The sequence below is a fragment of the Elgaria multicarinata genome, chromosome 5, assembly GCF_023053635.1.
Source record: "Elgaria multicarinata webbii isolate HBS135686 ecotype San Diego chromosome 5, rElgMul1.1.pri, whole genome shotgun sequence".
NCBI lineage: Eukaryota > Metazoa > Chordata > Lepidosauria > Squamata > Anguidae > Elgaria > Elgaria multicarinata.
Genome location: NC_086175.1, coordinates 134,866,298 through 134,880,251, shown reverse-complemented (window position 1 = coordinate 134,880,251; position 13,954 = coordinate 134,866,298). Strand labels below are relative to the sequence as shown.

Below are 13,954 nucleotides of genomic sequence, written 5' to 3'. Positions count from 1 at the left end.
CACAAAAACCTTGTAAGGTAGTATTGTTACCTTCATTATACAGCAAGTGGGAGATTGAGGCTCAGTGAGGGCAGCTTGCCTACGGCCACAATGAATTTGTGGCAGAATGCGAGATTCAAATCAAGGATTATTCTGATTCATGACACAGTCTTTTGATGAGTGTACTACACCAACACCTGGCTCCCCAACTGGTTTAGAGCTGCTGCATGTGCTTGAGGTGTTTCTAGAATTTTAAAGCTACCACTATAATGGTGCATACAGGGTCCCAAGGTCCTTCCTAAAGAGATAGAAATGTAAAGGCAGGCAGGAATAGCTTTTAAAAGACCATCTCCATTGAGAAATTGTGTGCTTAGATACAATACAAACTCCCAAGTGCAAAACCAACACACTGCACAGCCAATTGAAATAGCATGGATGTGATGCTTCGAACTACGGCTGTGCACGGACATTCCCCCCTCCCCCCCGATCCACTCTGGATCCAGATCCGCAACTTTCTGATTGGGTCTGCTCCACTTTGGGACGATCCGCCTCTGGTCTGCTCCGCTCCGCAGTGGATCCGAAGCTCCGTGTTTCCCCCCCCCCGACTTGCATTGAAAATGTAAAACGCCTATAACTTTTTTAGAGTTCAAGTTAGAAACATGAAAATGGGCACCAGGAGAGCTTCCAAATAGGTCCTTAGGCATGGCCACTTTGAAGGAAATTGGGCCATCCCCTGATTTTTGGTGAATTTTTAAAAGATTTTTTCCCCCATTTACAGAAATGCGTGTGTCTCCGTTAGTTTGTAAGCTACGCACATCTCACTGGCCACCATGAGAGCTTCCACATAGATCCTTATTCATGCCCATTTTGAAGGAAATGCGATGATGCCCTGATTTTTGGTGAATTTTTAAAGTTAAACCTAAATCAGAATCTTCCTCTCAGGTTAAATTAGAATCTTCCTCTCCACACAGCCCTACTTTGAACATCAAACACTAAATGTGCAACCAGTGAGAATGAGCAGGGAGCCCTGATTTCTTGGATTTTAAAGGAGAGGAGCCACTAAGAATACAGAGCAGGTGAGATTCAACTAACGTGTGCAATGCATGAATTTGTACTGGAGTATCCCAATTCAAGTACCAAATGGCTGTCATTAATAACATAAGAACAGCCACACGGGATTAGACCAAGGTCCATCTAGTCAGGCATTCTGTTCACACAATTAGAAGCAGATCTAGAGAGGGTTAACTGTGCCTTGCAGTTTGGAAGAAGCTACAGCTAGAAACTACAGGGGAAGGAACAGCGATAGGGCCAAAATTTTGTGAAATTCACTGGTTCACTAATTTCAAGAGAAACGTCTTTTTAAAAATAGCACTCCAAATCATTTCACTGATTTTTCATCATGTTTATTGGGAGTAAGTCCCATTGAATTCAATGGGTTTGTTCCTGATTAGATATACATGGGACTGCTCTGTGAAAATCTGATTTCCTAGGGTGACCCTATGGAAAGGAGGATAGGGCTCCTGTAGCTTTAATAGAATCATAGAATAGCAGAGTTGGAAGAGGCCTACAAGGCCATCTAGTCCAACCCCCTGCTCAATGCAGGAATCCACCCTAAAGCATCCCTGACAGATGGTTGTCCAGCTGCCTCTTAAATGCCTCTAGTGTGGGAGAGGCCACAACCTCCCTAGGTAACTGATTCAATAATAATAATAATAATAATAATAATAATAATAATAATAATAATAATAATTATTGTCACACTGCTCTAACAGTCAGGAAGTTTTTCCTTATGTCCAGCCGGAATCTGGCTTCCTTTAACTTGAGCCCATTATTCCATGTCCTGCACTCTGGGAGGATAGAGAAGAGATCCTGGCCCTCCTCTGTGTGACAACCTTTTAAGTATTTGAAGACTGCTATCATGTCTCCCCTCAATCTTCTCTTCTCCAGGCATAGAAGGGGGGAATTTCAGCAGGTGTCATCTGTATGCCTGCAGCACCTGGAGAAATTCCCTCTTCATCACAACAGTGAAAGCTGCAGGAGCTAAACTAGAGTGACCAGATACAAACGAGGGCAGGGCTACTGCAGCTTTAATGGTTGTGATGAAGAGTGAATTTCACCAGGTGCTCCATGCATACAAACAACACCTGCTGAAATCCCCTTTTCTATGCCACTGTTAAAGATGCAGGAGCCCTGTCCTCCTTTCCATAGGGTCACCCTAATGGAACAGACTCCAAGCTAGCCTCTGGTTCAGCACTCTATGGTATGTCCAAAGAATTCAGACACCGATCTCAGTTTCTTTCTTGGGTGGCCTCAAGGACAAAAATCTACAGTTCTGTTGCTTCAGCAACCCCCAACGGCTGGGAAGACAAAGGTCATGGCTGGCAGACACTGAGCCATGCCAATGTGGAAGCTCCCAAGCCAAGATGTGACCCCTGTCCCAGGGTGCTCAGCAGACTTGCTTTGTTAAGTAGGAGCTCCGTGGAGCGGAGACCACAGTGGTAGCCGCACATAGAATCCAAGCCCCGATACAGGAAATCTACAGTGTGCGGCCGCTGTTTCCACACAAGCGCACCCCTAATGTTCAGTCAAAATCCCCTTGTTTGTAACTGACCCTGCTGGTTTGGGCCCTACCCTGTGGAGCAACAGAAATCAAATTTGCTCCAGTCCCCTATATGACAGCCCTTGAAATATTGGATGATGGCTATCATGTCGCCTCTTAGGTGTGGTTGCTTTCACAACATAGCCAGCTCTTTCAGCTGCTTCCAGACCCGTCACCATCCTGGTCGCTCTTCTCTGGACACATTCCAGCTTGTCAATGTCCTTCTTAAAAATGTGGCGCCCAGAACCGTACGCAGTACTCCAGATGTAGCCTGAGCAGGGCAGAAGAGATTGCAACTAGGGTTTCTCGTGATCGGCACTACAAAATGGCTCCACCTGTAGGTGCCCTAAGTGGGATCCTTCAGGATCCTGCGAGTGGATGGTACAGCTTCAAAGTGTCACACAACACAAGGCGGGGGGTGTCACTCCTGAGGGGCTGATATGAACACTATTTATTTATTACATTTATCTCCATCCTTTTCCCCTCTGAGTAACCCAAAATGGCGTCCATAATCCCCCTCCTCTCCATCTTTATCCTCACAACAACCCTGTGAGGTAGGCTGGGTTGAGAGTCTGTGACTGGCCCAAAGTCACCCAGTGGGTTTCCATGGCCGTGTGGGGACTAGAACCCAGATCTCCTGAGTCCCAGTCCAACATTCTAACCACTACACCACACTGGCTCGTCATTACAGGGAAAGAGTTGGAAGACAATCTCCTCCTTGTGGCCTCATTCTGGATTTAAAGCCACGATCTCCACTATTTTTCAAGTAAAAACGACTTTGGCTCCAGGCACCGCTTCTGGCCAAGTAATGTTGTCGTACACTGGGCTTGACTGAAGGTCTCCCCTCCCCATCCCGCTCCACGTTGGCCAAGCAAGGGCTCCTCAGTCAGTCACAAAGGCACCAGGCAGGCAAATTCCAACAGGCACACTTGGTCCTTGGATTGGGATGGACCTTCTTCTAATCCCTGAAAGAGTGTTCTGCCCTTCTCCCAGTGCAGGTCCATGTTGTGCTCTCCCTCTCTCTCTGGCCAGATCTACACCAAGCACGATATTGCATGATGAAAGCGGTATATGGTAGGTGTCCATGGGCCCAACAATTGTCAGTGCACTTCAATTCCGCTATAAAGCAGTAGTGTGGCTCCTGACTCTTATATCACAGAACCATAGAATAGTAGAGTTGGAAGGGGCCTACAAGGCCATCGAGTCCAACCCCCTGCTCAATGCAGGAATCCACCCTAAAGCATCCCTGACAGATGCTTGTCCAGCTGCCTCTTGAATGCCTCTAGTGTGGGAGAGCCCACCACCTCACCAGGCAACTGATTCCATTGTCGTACTGCTCTAACAGTCAGGAAGTTTTTCCTGATGTCCAGCCGGAATCTGGCTTCCTTTAACTTGAGCCTGTTATTCCGTGTCCTGCACTCTGGGAGGATCAAGAAGAGATCCTGGCCCTCCTCTGTGGGACAACCTTTTAAGGATTTGAAGAGTGCTATCATGTCTCCCCTCAATCTTCTCTTCTCCTGGTTAAACATGCCCAGTTCTTTCAGGCCACAGCTAGACCTAAGGTTTATCCTGGGATCATCCAGGGTTTGCCCCTGCCTGAGCACTGGATCCATTGTGTGTCACCTAGATGAACAGGTTTGACCCCTGGACGATCCAGGGATAAACCTTAGGTCTAGCTATGGCCCCAGTCTCTCTTCATATGGCTTTGTTTCCAGACCCCTGATCATCATACTCTTCCCATACTTCATAGTGCTATATTCTGCTTGGTGTAGATCTGCCCACTCTATCTGCTGGCCACACGTTCAGTTTCCTCTCCAGAGCCTGTGCAGTGCACCACTGCAGCTAGCCAATCATCTTGCTCTTTGCCTCTTGAGATCCTCCCCCGCCCCCCACAGGCTGGTCATTCCTGTGTTCCCCTTTACCTTCCCCTGCAGCTACCATACAGGCGAAGAACAGCAGGTCTCGTAAGAAGTGCCCTGCTGGATCAGAACAAAGGTCCATCCAGTCCAGCATTCTCTTCACACAGTGGCCAACCCGCCGTTGACTAGGAATCCACAAGCTGGACACGAGTGGAACAGCATCCTCTCTCCCATGTTCCCCGGTAACTGGTGTACAAAGGCTTACTGCCCCTGATACTGGAGGTAGCACATAGCCATCAGGACTATGAATAGCCATGAATAGCCTTCTCTTCCAGGAATTTATCCGACCCCCTTTTAAAGCCATCCAAATTCATGGCCATCACTACATCTTATGGTATGGAACTGTGCTGTGTGAAGAACTCCTTCCTTTTACCTGTCCTGAATCTCCCACCCATCAGCTTCATGGGGCGACCCCATTGGGTTCTAGTATTCTAAGAGAGGGAGGAAAATGTCACCTTGTTTTTAATGGTTTTTAATGCTTTATGTGTGTATGTTCTGTGTTTTAGAATTTAAAATTTTGTATACTCGTTTTTATCTTAATTTTAGAATTTCTGTAAACTGCCTAGAGAGCCCTGGCTATGGGGGCGGTATACAAGTGTAATAAATAAATAAATAAAATCCACATCGTGCATAATTTCGTATACCACTCTTATGTCTCCCCTTTCCCCCAAACTGAAAAGTCCCAGCTGCTGTAATCTTGTTGTCTCATAGAATCATAGAATAGCAGAGTTGGAAGGGGCCTATAAGGCCATCGAGTCCAACCCCCTGCTCCATGCAGGAATCCACCCTAAAGCCTCCCTGACAGATGCTTGTCCAGCTGCCTCTTGAAGGCCTCTAGTGTGGGAGAACCCACAACCTCCCTAGGTAACTGGTTCCATTGTCGTACTGCTCTAACAGTCAGGAAGTTTTTCCTGATGTCCAGCTGGAATCTGGCTTCCTTTAACTTGAGCCCGTTATTCCATGTCCTGCACTCTGGGAGGATCGAGAAGAGATCCTGGCCCTCCTCTGTGTGACAACTCTTTAAGTATTTGAAGAGTGCTACCATGTCTCCCCTCAATCTTCTCTTCTCCAGGCTCAATCTTCTCTTCTCTTGACTCCCCAGCCCTGAAGCCTCTTCCAGTAGCCCAGATCACTGCAGCTGGTCCACCACTAAATCGCCAGGCAGAGCTAAGGAGCCCTGCAAACTAAGTGTGTGTGTGTGTGTGTGCGCGCGCGTGCGTGTGTGTGTGTGAGAGAGAGGGAGGGGTGGAGGGAGGGAGAGAGATATTGGGGAGAGATACGCTTGAAGTGATTCGTCAGTGTGCCTCAGGCCTTGTAAGGAAGAACATTGGTATGAAGGATCACACATTAGAAAAACATCTTGGGTCACACATCACTTCTTGTGCAAGTGTATTAGCTAGCATGCCCTGAGAGGGTCACACCTCCAGAAGAGATAACTGTACAGGGTTACTTTGGAAGAACTGGAGAACACCAGTGGTGCACACACTCAACTAAGAGGACTTTCCGTACTTAAGAGCGTATTTAAAAATGTAGCCTGTTCAATATGTATTCTACCGCCTTGTTGTTTTGCATGTGTAGGTCAGGAATGTGTAGGTCAGGCCTGAGGGATGTTACATCAAGTGATGCACGTGTGTGTGTGTGTGTGTGTGTGTGTGACTAAGCTCTCGGACCACCTCTGGTGTGAAATTCGGGACACAGGACTTGTGCCGGGGCATCAGTCCAATGCTTGCAACCCTTATTCCCACCGCAGGTGCCAGCAGAACTGTCACAGGAAGCTGTCCTCCCTCCACTTCCTGTCATACAACCGCCACTTCCTTCCGCCATTTTGAAAAGGGGCCAGGCAACCCCTCCAGTGAGGCCTCGCCCTCCTCCTGCTTTGAAGTGTCGGTCGCTCCGAAAAGACGTGGACCTCTAAACTCTCAGCGGTCCAGAAGTTTCCGGTATTCATCATTGGAATAATAACGACACTTCACAAGGACGTCACAACATACATATTTAAATAAGTTCAGCTAACAATCGCTGCACCAAGGGGATTGTTCCTTCACTGGCTTGCCACGGCGGATGGCCCAGCCAAGTGGTAGCATTGCATTTCCAATTGCCAGCTTTCTCCTCGCGAAGAAGCCCGTGCCCGCTCACCCTCCTCCAACAATAGGCAAGAAAAGGGCCACAAAAAAAGGGGGGGGGTCATATTTACAACAACAAAAAAGAAAGAAACCCAGTCCAGCTTCAGTTTCTGGAGAGGCACCAGGCCACCCTCACAAAGTCCATTGCATTAACAGTTTGGTAAAAGGAGTTCGGTCCCAGGCAGCTCGAGGAAGAGTTGTTGCACACGAAAAGGGTGGTGTGTGTGTGGGGTTTATGGAGTCCACCGGTTCCCTTCCCAACCCCAACCCCCTCACTCGATACGAAGCTTCACTTCCCGGTGGTCCATGGGCGTGACGACTTCATTGGCGTAGCCGTTCTCCGAACACAGCGAAAGCTCATCCGTCGCCTCGATTCCGCTGTTGATTTCTGAAGAGGGGAGAAGGCCCCCCAAAGAGAGAGATGCTGTTGACGTGTGGGACATCGAGAGAAGAAAAATCATAACCCGCCTTCCCCCAAATCCAACTCTCTCGGGGATAATCAATCCGTAAGGATAGGTTAAACTAACCTTAGACAAACGTGAGTTAAACAGCTAATGTGCACAAACACCAGCCATTCTGTAATATTCACCACGGAGAACATGCAAAAATGTATTTTATGTTTTAAAGTTTATATCCCGCTTTTCCACAAATGAAGCCCAGGTACTGCATAAACCAGGATTTTGCATATTGCTCAAACAGTGTACTAATTACTACTGGGCCAAATCCTGGCCCCTATTTTTAGGAAATTTCTCTCTGTGTGTGTGAAAGAGGCACTGATTTTTTCTGCCTCTTTCACAGGGAGGGGGGAAATTCGGAGAATTTTTCTCCTTGGGGAGGGGGACAGGGTTTCCTCTTCCTTTTTTTAAGTGTAGCCAATTGCAGAGGAAACTTCTTCCTATTTTTTTTAGGAATTTTTTTTGCAAAAAACCCCCTTCCCTTGGCATTTGGAGGAGCCCAGCAGTTCTTAGTGAATGCCTGTTGGAGACCATGTGACCACTCTGTCTCCAATAAGCACTCAGGAAGAACTCCCAGGCTCCTGAAAATTCTGGGGGTGTTTTGAAAAAAAGAAAAAGAAAAAAGACCCCTCAAGAACTGGCTACGTTTAAAAGGTATGTGGAAATTCTCACCTCTCCCAACCTCTTTCGCACAAGGTTTCATTCCCTACCCCCCCCCCCCCCCGGTCCTCCACGAAATGCCCAAAATGGAATGGTTGAAAGTTTTGGCACAGCCCTAGTACTAATGCCAGTGAAGGAGTATACAAAACCAGACGACATGAAAAGGGTATTTCAAACATTGCCTGGTTTCTTTGCATATCCTCCACTTGGGAGATTATGCATACTGACCAGACAATGGGCCAAACCCCTGTTGTACGTTGTTTTATTGTGCACATTCTCCAGACAACGTACACCACAGCTGATGTTTATGCACACATTCCCTCTTCGGCCCACGTTAATCCTGACATACGCGGACTTGGAAGATGGAAGTTCTCGTTGCAAGAACAATTAAGTAAATAAACAATTGTGTTTAGTAGATTCAAACAAGGTAAGTGGGAAAGGAGATATTGACAATTGTGTTTTATATAGGTGTGTTAGCCACTCTGGGCTCTTAGTGAGAAAGGGCAGGATATCAATCAATCAATCAATCAATCAATCAATCAATTAATCAATCAATCAATCAATCAAATTGGCTCACCATGCCTTTGAGTGTTCTAAACACATGTGGGACATGGGAGGTACAATTTAAGTTGTGCTTCCTCACCCAACACCCAATACCCCAATAATTTAGACTGTCATACTAGGCAAAAGATCCACAGAAGTACCTGGCTATTTAAAAAAGAAAAGAAAAGGTGTATACAGGAAAAGCAAATATCTAGAATGTGGATTTCGTGCATGGGGACACCCCACAGCAAAAGTTGAATAGGCAGCCAACTCCAGAAGTGGCATCATACAAACAGCACAAGATGCTGCCTTATAGGCAAGTCAGATCACCAGACAATGTAGCCCATTTCTTCAGACTGTCGTTGGGCTCCTCTAAACTAATGATTTATTGCACACTCGTGATTGGCCGCTCACGGAAGCTTGTGAGTCCGTTACATGATATCATCAATGAACAGGACGTCTCCTGCCCTATCCCCTGGAAATCCCGCTTTTAAAAGGACCACAGATAATGTGGTAATATCCGGAAAAAGCGGGACCTTCCAGTGTGTAAACTCGGCATTGCGCAATAATTACGCCACCAGATGGTGCTGTCTCAACGGAAGTGAATGGAGCATGGAGAGAGAGGAAGCATTCAATTCAAACCACATGGCCGCTTATGGCCACCCATGTAATTGAACTGATTGTAATCCCCGAAAGAAAACGGAAGCAGAAAGCCCTGTAAGGCAGTGGGATTTAAAAAAACAAAAACATGTAGAGAAGCTCATTGGCTCTCCGAGGTCTCCAGTGGAAATCTTTTGAGCCCTGCTACCCGAGTTCCTTTATCCAGAAATGCTGGGGATTGAATTCAGGACTTTTCACATGCAAAGCACAGTCTCTACCACGGAGCTATATGGCTCCTCCGAAACATGAGGTGGGCAATTCTAATCCAGATGGCATTCCTGGAGGCGCTCTCAGATATATCTGGGGCCTTTGCTGTTCTGGGCCTTAAAAACTCTCAGGGCTCATCCACACCAAGCAGGATATTCCATTATGAAAGCGGTCTAAACAAGGCAGGGGCCACACGACTGCTTTATAGCGGTACTGAAGTGCTCTGACAACTGTTGGGGCCCCTTGACACAGACCAAATACCGCTTTCATACCACTTTCATAGTGTTATATCCTGCTTGGTGTGGATGTGTCCTGGCGCCCAACAGTTGTCAGGGCACATCAGTACCGCTATAAAGCAGTAGCGTAGATCCTGCAGTGCACTTCAATGCCACAATAAAGCAGTTGTGTGGCTCCTGCCTTTTATATGCCGCTCTCATACTGCTTTCGTAGTGGAATATCCTGCTTGGTGTAGATGAGCCCTCAATTGAATCTCAGCGTCAATCCAGGTTTAAAGCAAAGAGGTGAGCTGGTACCCAAAACCATCTGTAGGAGATCCGTGGTTTTGAGGTCCTTGGGCCAGCACGCCCCTCCACGGGCCCCCTCTCTCACTGAGTCTACCTCCTCACTGCCATGGCCACCAGCTGCTCCTGCCCTGCCTCCCCCTTGTCATGTTCCAAGCCCTCCCGCTGAAGTGCCAGACAATAAAGAGGTCTCCCAAGTAATCCACAACGCTTTATTTAGCAAATACACCTCTCTTTGCACTTCAAGAGAGTTTAAACTCTAGGAACTTTCCTCTAGGCTAACACCTTGGCTAAACTAAGCGAGACCACTGTCCTTTCAACAAAAGGGAAAGCCTTTTCCCTAAGCCCCCTTTAACTTCAAGGAGGATTCCTCTGAAGAAGCCTTTGGCAAGAAGCTAGCCGAGCCGATTGCCTCTCGCCTTCTTTTAGCTCCGCCCGTTTTGAGTCTGCGGCGGCCTCTAGGATCAGCCCACTCTGACGTTCCTTCCCCCTCTGAAGATCGCCGATTTCCCACAGACTGTGAGTTGTTGACATTTTCACTGATAAGGTCCGACCAAGGTTCATCCCCAGCTGGTGAAGAGCCTCGGAGGATCGCCTCCCCCTCTTCCCATGCAGGCTGGAACGTTTCTGGCCCTGTCTCTTCTGCTTCAGAATCTGATTCTGATTGATAGCCTAAAACTCCTCCCTCCCAACCTTAGGGGAACAGGCCTGGTCGTGACACCCCTTCCTCTTCATGGCTCCGAATTGCTTGCTTAACGGGCAGAGAGCCAGGGAGCAAGGAGGCCGTGGCATCTGCTACTCTTCCTCCTTCTCAGCACTATTGCCAGGGCCAGAGTGAGAGGCAGGTGAACAAGCAGGGTGCAATGGAGGAGGAGCAACTCCTAGGGGCTCTTTTTACTGGGCCCTCGGCAGGTGTCCAGCCAGGCCTATTTATTTATTTATTATTTATTTATTTATTACATTTATATCCCGCCTTTTTTCCTCCAAGGAACCCAAGGCGGCGTACATAACCCTCCTCCTCTCCATTTGAGCCTCACAACAACAACCCTGTGAGGTAGGCTGGGCTGAGAGTCTGTGACTGGCCCAAAGTCATCCAGTGGGTTCCATGGCCGAGCGGGTACTAGAACCCAGATCTCCCGGCTCCCAGTCCAACACTCTAACCACTACACCACACTAGCCCTGACGCCGATCCTGCCTGAGATGGCTGCGAAGTAAAAAAAAAACGCAATGCTGTTAACCGGGGCAAGCGCAGTGCAGAGAAGGATGAGAAACAGCTTGGGGTTAGTGACAATCTAATCGAGCAGCAATGCAACCCAAAATCCACCCTGAGGCGTGCGGGGCTTCCGGCAACCCTCCACCAGGTGCGTTAATGCTGATGCTTCACCCATCAAGCGGTCTTACCTTATACGGGCTTAAGAAAGCAAAATGTCAATGAGCCTGGTGCCACCTAGTGGCTAGAACCTGGAAGACACAGTAGCAAAACACTCAAGGTTTGGATGTTGGGGTGGACGGCAGGAGGCGTGGGGTGAGCCATGATGGGGCCTACATTTCATGCTTTAAAGCTGTGGAGGCTGGGGGCTCCGAGGCCAGTGCGGCGGGAATCCGCTCCGGGTTTCAGCCTGGCTGAAACCCGGAGCGGATTCCCCACCGCACTGGCCTCGGAGCCCCCAGTCTCCACAGCTTTAAACAACGCAAGAGTGTATTTGTTTCATGTCTTACTGCACACCGCTCCAGTATCTCTCCAAGTGATGCGGTTTATAAATCAATCAATAAAACAGATCATTTCCGTCGCCTTGGGCTCCTTGCAGGAAAAGACAGGATATAAATATAACACCCGAAACAAAATAAATAACTTCCATATTGCAATAAATATGCAATCAATAAATAAATATGTTTTCAGGATGTTTTAATCATGTATGGTATGTTTTTAATCAGGTTTTAATGTGTTTTAATCATTTTTTAATGTTTTTAATTACTAACAGGGACTGGCCGGCGAGATCACATTACACCAGTCCTTTTCCAGCTTCATTGGCTGCCAGTCCAGGTCCGGGCCCGATTCAAAGTGCTGGTATTGACATTTAAAGCCCTAAACGGTTTGGGGCCAGGTTATTTGAAGGAACGCCTCCTCCCATATGGGCCTGCCCGGACCTTAAGATCATCTATAGGGGCCCTTCTCCGTGAGCCCCTGCCGAAGGAAGTGAGGCAGGTGGCTACTAGGAGGAGGGCCTTCTTCGCTGTGGCACCCCGGTTGTGGAATGAGCTCCCCAGAGAGGTCCGCCTGGCGCCTACACTGCACTCCTTTCGTTGCCAGCTGAAGACCTTTTTATTTTCTCACTATTTTAACACTTAATTTTAACTTAAATTTAAATTTTACTGTTCTAACTCTGTATTTTAATCTTATATCAATTTTGCTGCGTGGTTTTTATCCTGGTTGTGCTTTTGATACTGTATTTTGTATTTGTGCTTTTAACCTGTTGGTTGTTTTATGATGGTTTTAATTTTTGTGAACCGCCCAGAGAGCTTCGGCTATTGGGCGGTATAAAAATGTAATAAATAAATAAATAAATAAAATATTTAAGTTTAATTTTATTATTATTTTACAACTATGGGACGCAACTAATTTTAAATTCTTTTAACTGGCTGCGATTTTTGTTTTAAACCGATCGCAGAGCTGCTACTCTGCGTTGTGCTGTTGTGTTGTTTGATTTGTTTTGTAATATTTGTTTTATTTCTTGATTTCAGCCGTTTTATGCCGCTGTTCAGGGCGAGCCCTCTCAAAGAGGCGTGCCTTGCACTGAACCATAAAACCATAAATTTATCATTTATTATGATAAAAGAATTCATCGTAATAAAGCATATCAAACCACAGTCTGCTCTCTTTGCAGCCTTGTCGTAAGCTGCCCTGCGAATGCAGGCCGGCCATGTAAGGACGGGATAATTCTTTTAGAAATCAAACGGACAGAAACAACGTACGCCAGAGACAAAAAGACTCTTGGGGTCCCTTAAAACCAAAACAGTTTATGATGGCACAAGCCAGCCTTTCCCAACCAGATGCTCACCAGATGCTGTCTGGGAACATCTGGTTGGAGACAGCTGGCATAACCCGTCATGGATGAGTGCCAGCCTCACCAGATGTGTGATGAAAACTTACGCCATTATAAATTTGTTCACTTGCACGGTGGGTTATTTTGGTCAAATCAGCCATCGTGGGTTAAAAAATCTCCCACCAGATGACACCACAACCCATGATGACTTAATTAAGCCATGATGGCTTAATTAACCCATCATGGGTTATTGTGACATCCGAACCCAGTCAAAGACTCTTGTGGCTTTTGCTGCAACACGCTAGCGTGGCAGCGGTTGCTCCCCCGGATGTTGTAAGGCAAGCCAATTAATTCGAGGGAAGCCTCGTTACGACACCCAAAAGATCAGAAAAGAGAAAGGAAAACGAACGAAAAAAGAGAAACGCACAGATAAAGAAGACGCTCTGCGTTGCAAATCAGGACATTGCCCCATGGAATCTGAGCTATCGGGGCTTGCCATCTTACCTGAAAAGATGAGCTTCTCTTTCATGATGTTGACATCCCGGCTGGACCGGCGCACGGCTGCGCTGAGCATAATCTGCTCGGGGTTGTAGGTGCGGATGCTTCCCAGGCGCCACCTGCAATGGACGCGTAGAGCGTAAAGAGCTCGCCCGCCACCGTGCCCGGTACTCTTTTCACCCTGGGAGATGCTCAAGACGGTCAGGTGCTTCCCCCACCCCCCCGGACAACACACAGGTCCACAGCCGCTCTCAGCCACTAACAGGCGGTGCATCTCGACTTTGCAGGAGCTCTTCTTCTGGGGCACACGTTCCCCAACGCCATCCCAGTCCCCCATCCAGAGAGAGAGAGAGAGAGAGAGAGAGAGGCCAAAGTAGGCCTTTCCCTGCGAGTTATAAAAGAAGCCTTGCAGGACCAGACTGAAGGCCAAATCCAGTCCGGCCTGCTGCTCCCAGAGGGGCCAACCAGAGGTCCCGATAGGAAGCCCCAGGCAGGACACGAGCGCGACAGCACCGCCCTGCAGCTTACAGGCTCAGCGGCCCCTCGATGCAGCCACTGGTTCATTGATTAACTGATCAATTAATATTGATCAATACCCAACGGAATCAGCAGCTGGCAGCCCCTGGGTGTAGGGGAAGGTTCTTTAGAGGCAGGACGGGCGGAAGAGAGATTGCGGTCTCCTAGCAGACCACACCCGCCCAATGTCCAGCATGCCTGGTGAATTCCTACCAAAAGCACTGGAGGAA

General features: G+C 47.8%; 1 protein-coding gene across 4 annotated transcripts in view; it reads right to left on the bottom strand.

Annotated features, from left to right (window-relative positions):
• Positions 1-6,477: 6,477 nt before the first annotated feature.
• GDPD5 (glycerophosphodiester phosphodiesterase domain containing 5) overlaps positions 6,478-13,954 on the bottom strand; it is a 219,667-nt gene continuing 212,190 nt past the window's right edge. For 3 of the 4 annotated variants that reach the window (XM_063127249.1, XM_063127250.1, XM_063127252.1), the window contains 2 exons: positions 13,215-13,327; positions 6,478-7,008 (listed from right to left, as the gene is read on the bottom strand). In XM_063127249.1, coding sequence (XP_062983319.1) covers positions 6,893-7,008; positions 13,215-13,327 — 229 coding nt within the window. In that variant the 3' untranslated portion in view covers positions 6,478-6,892. Of the gene's footprint in view, positions 7,009-11,067; positions 11,128-13,214; positions 13,328-13,954 lie in introns of all 4 variants that reach the window. The other variant, XM_063127251.1, reaches the window with a different exon arrangement.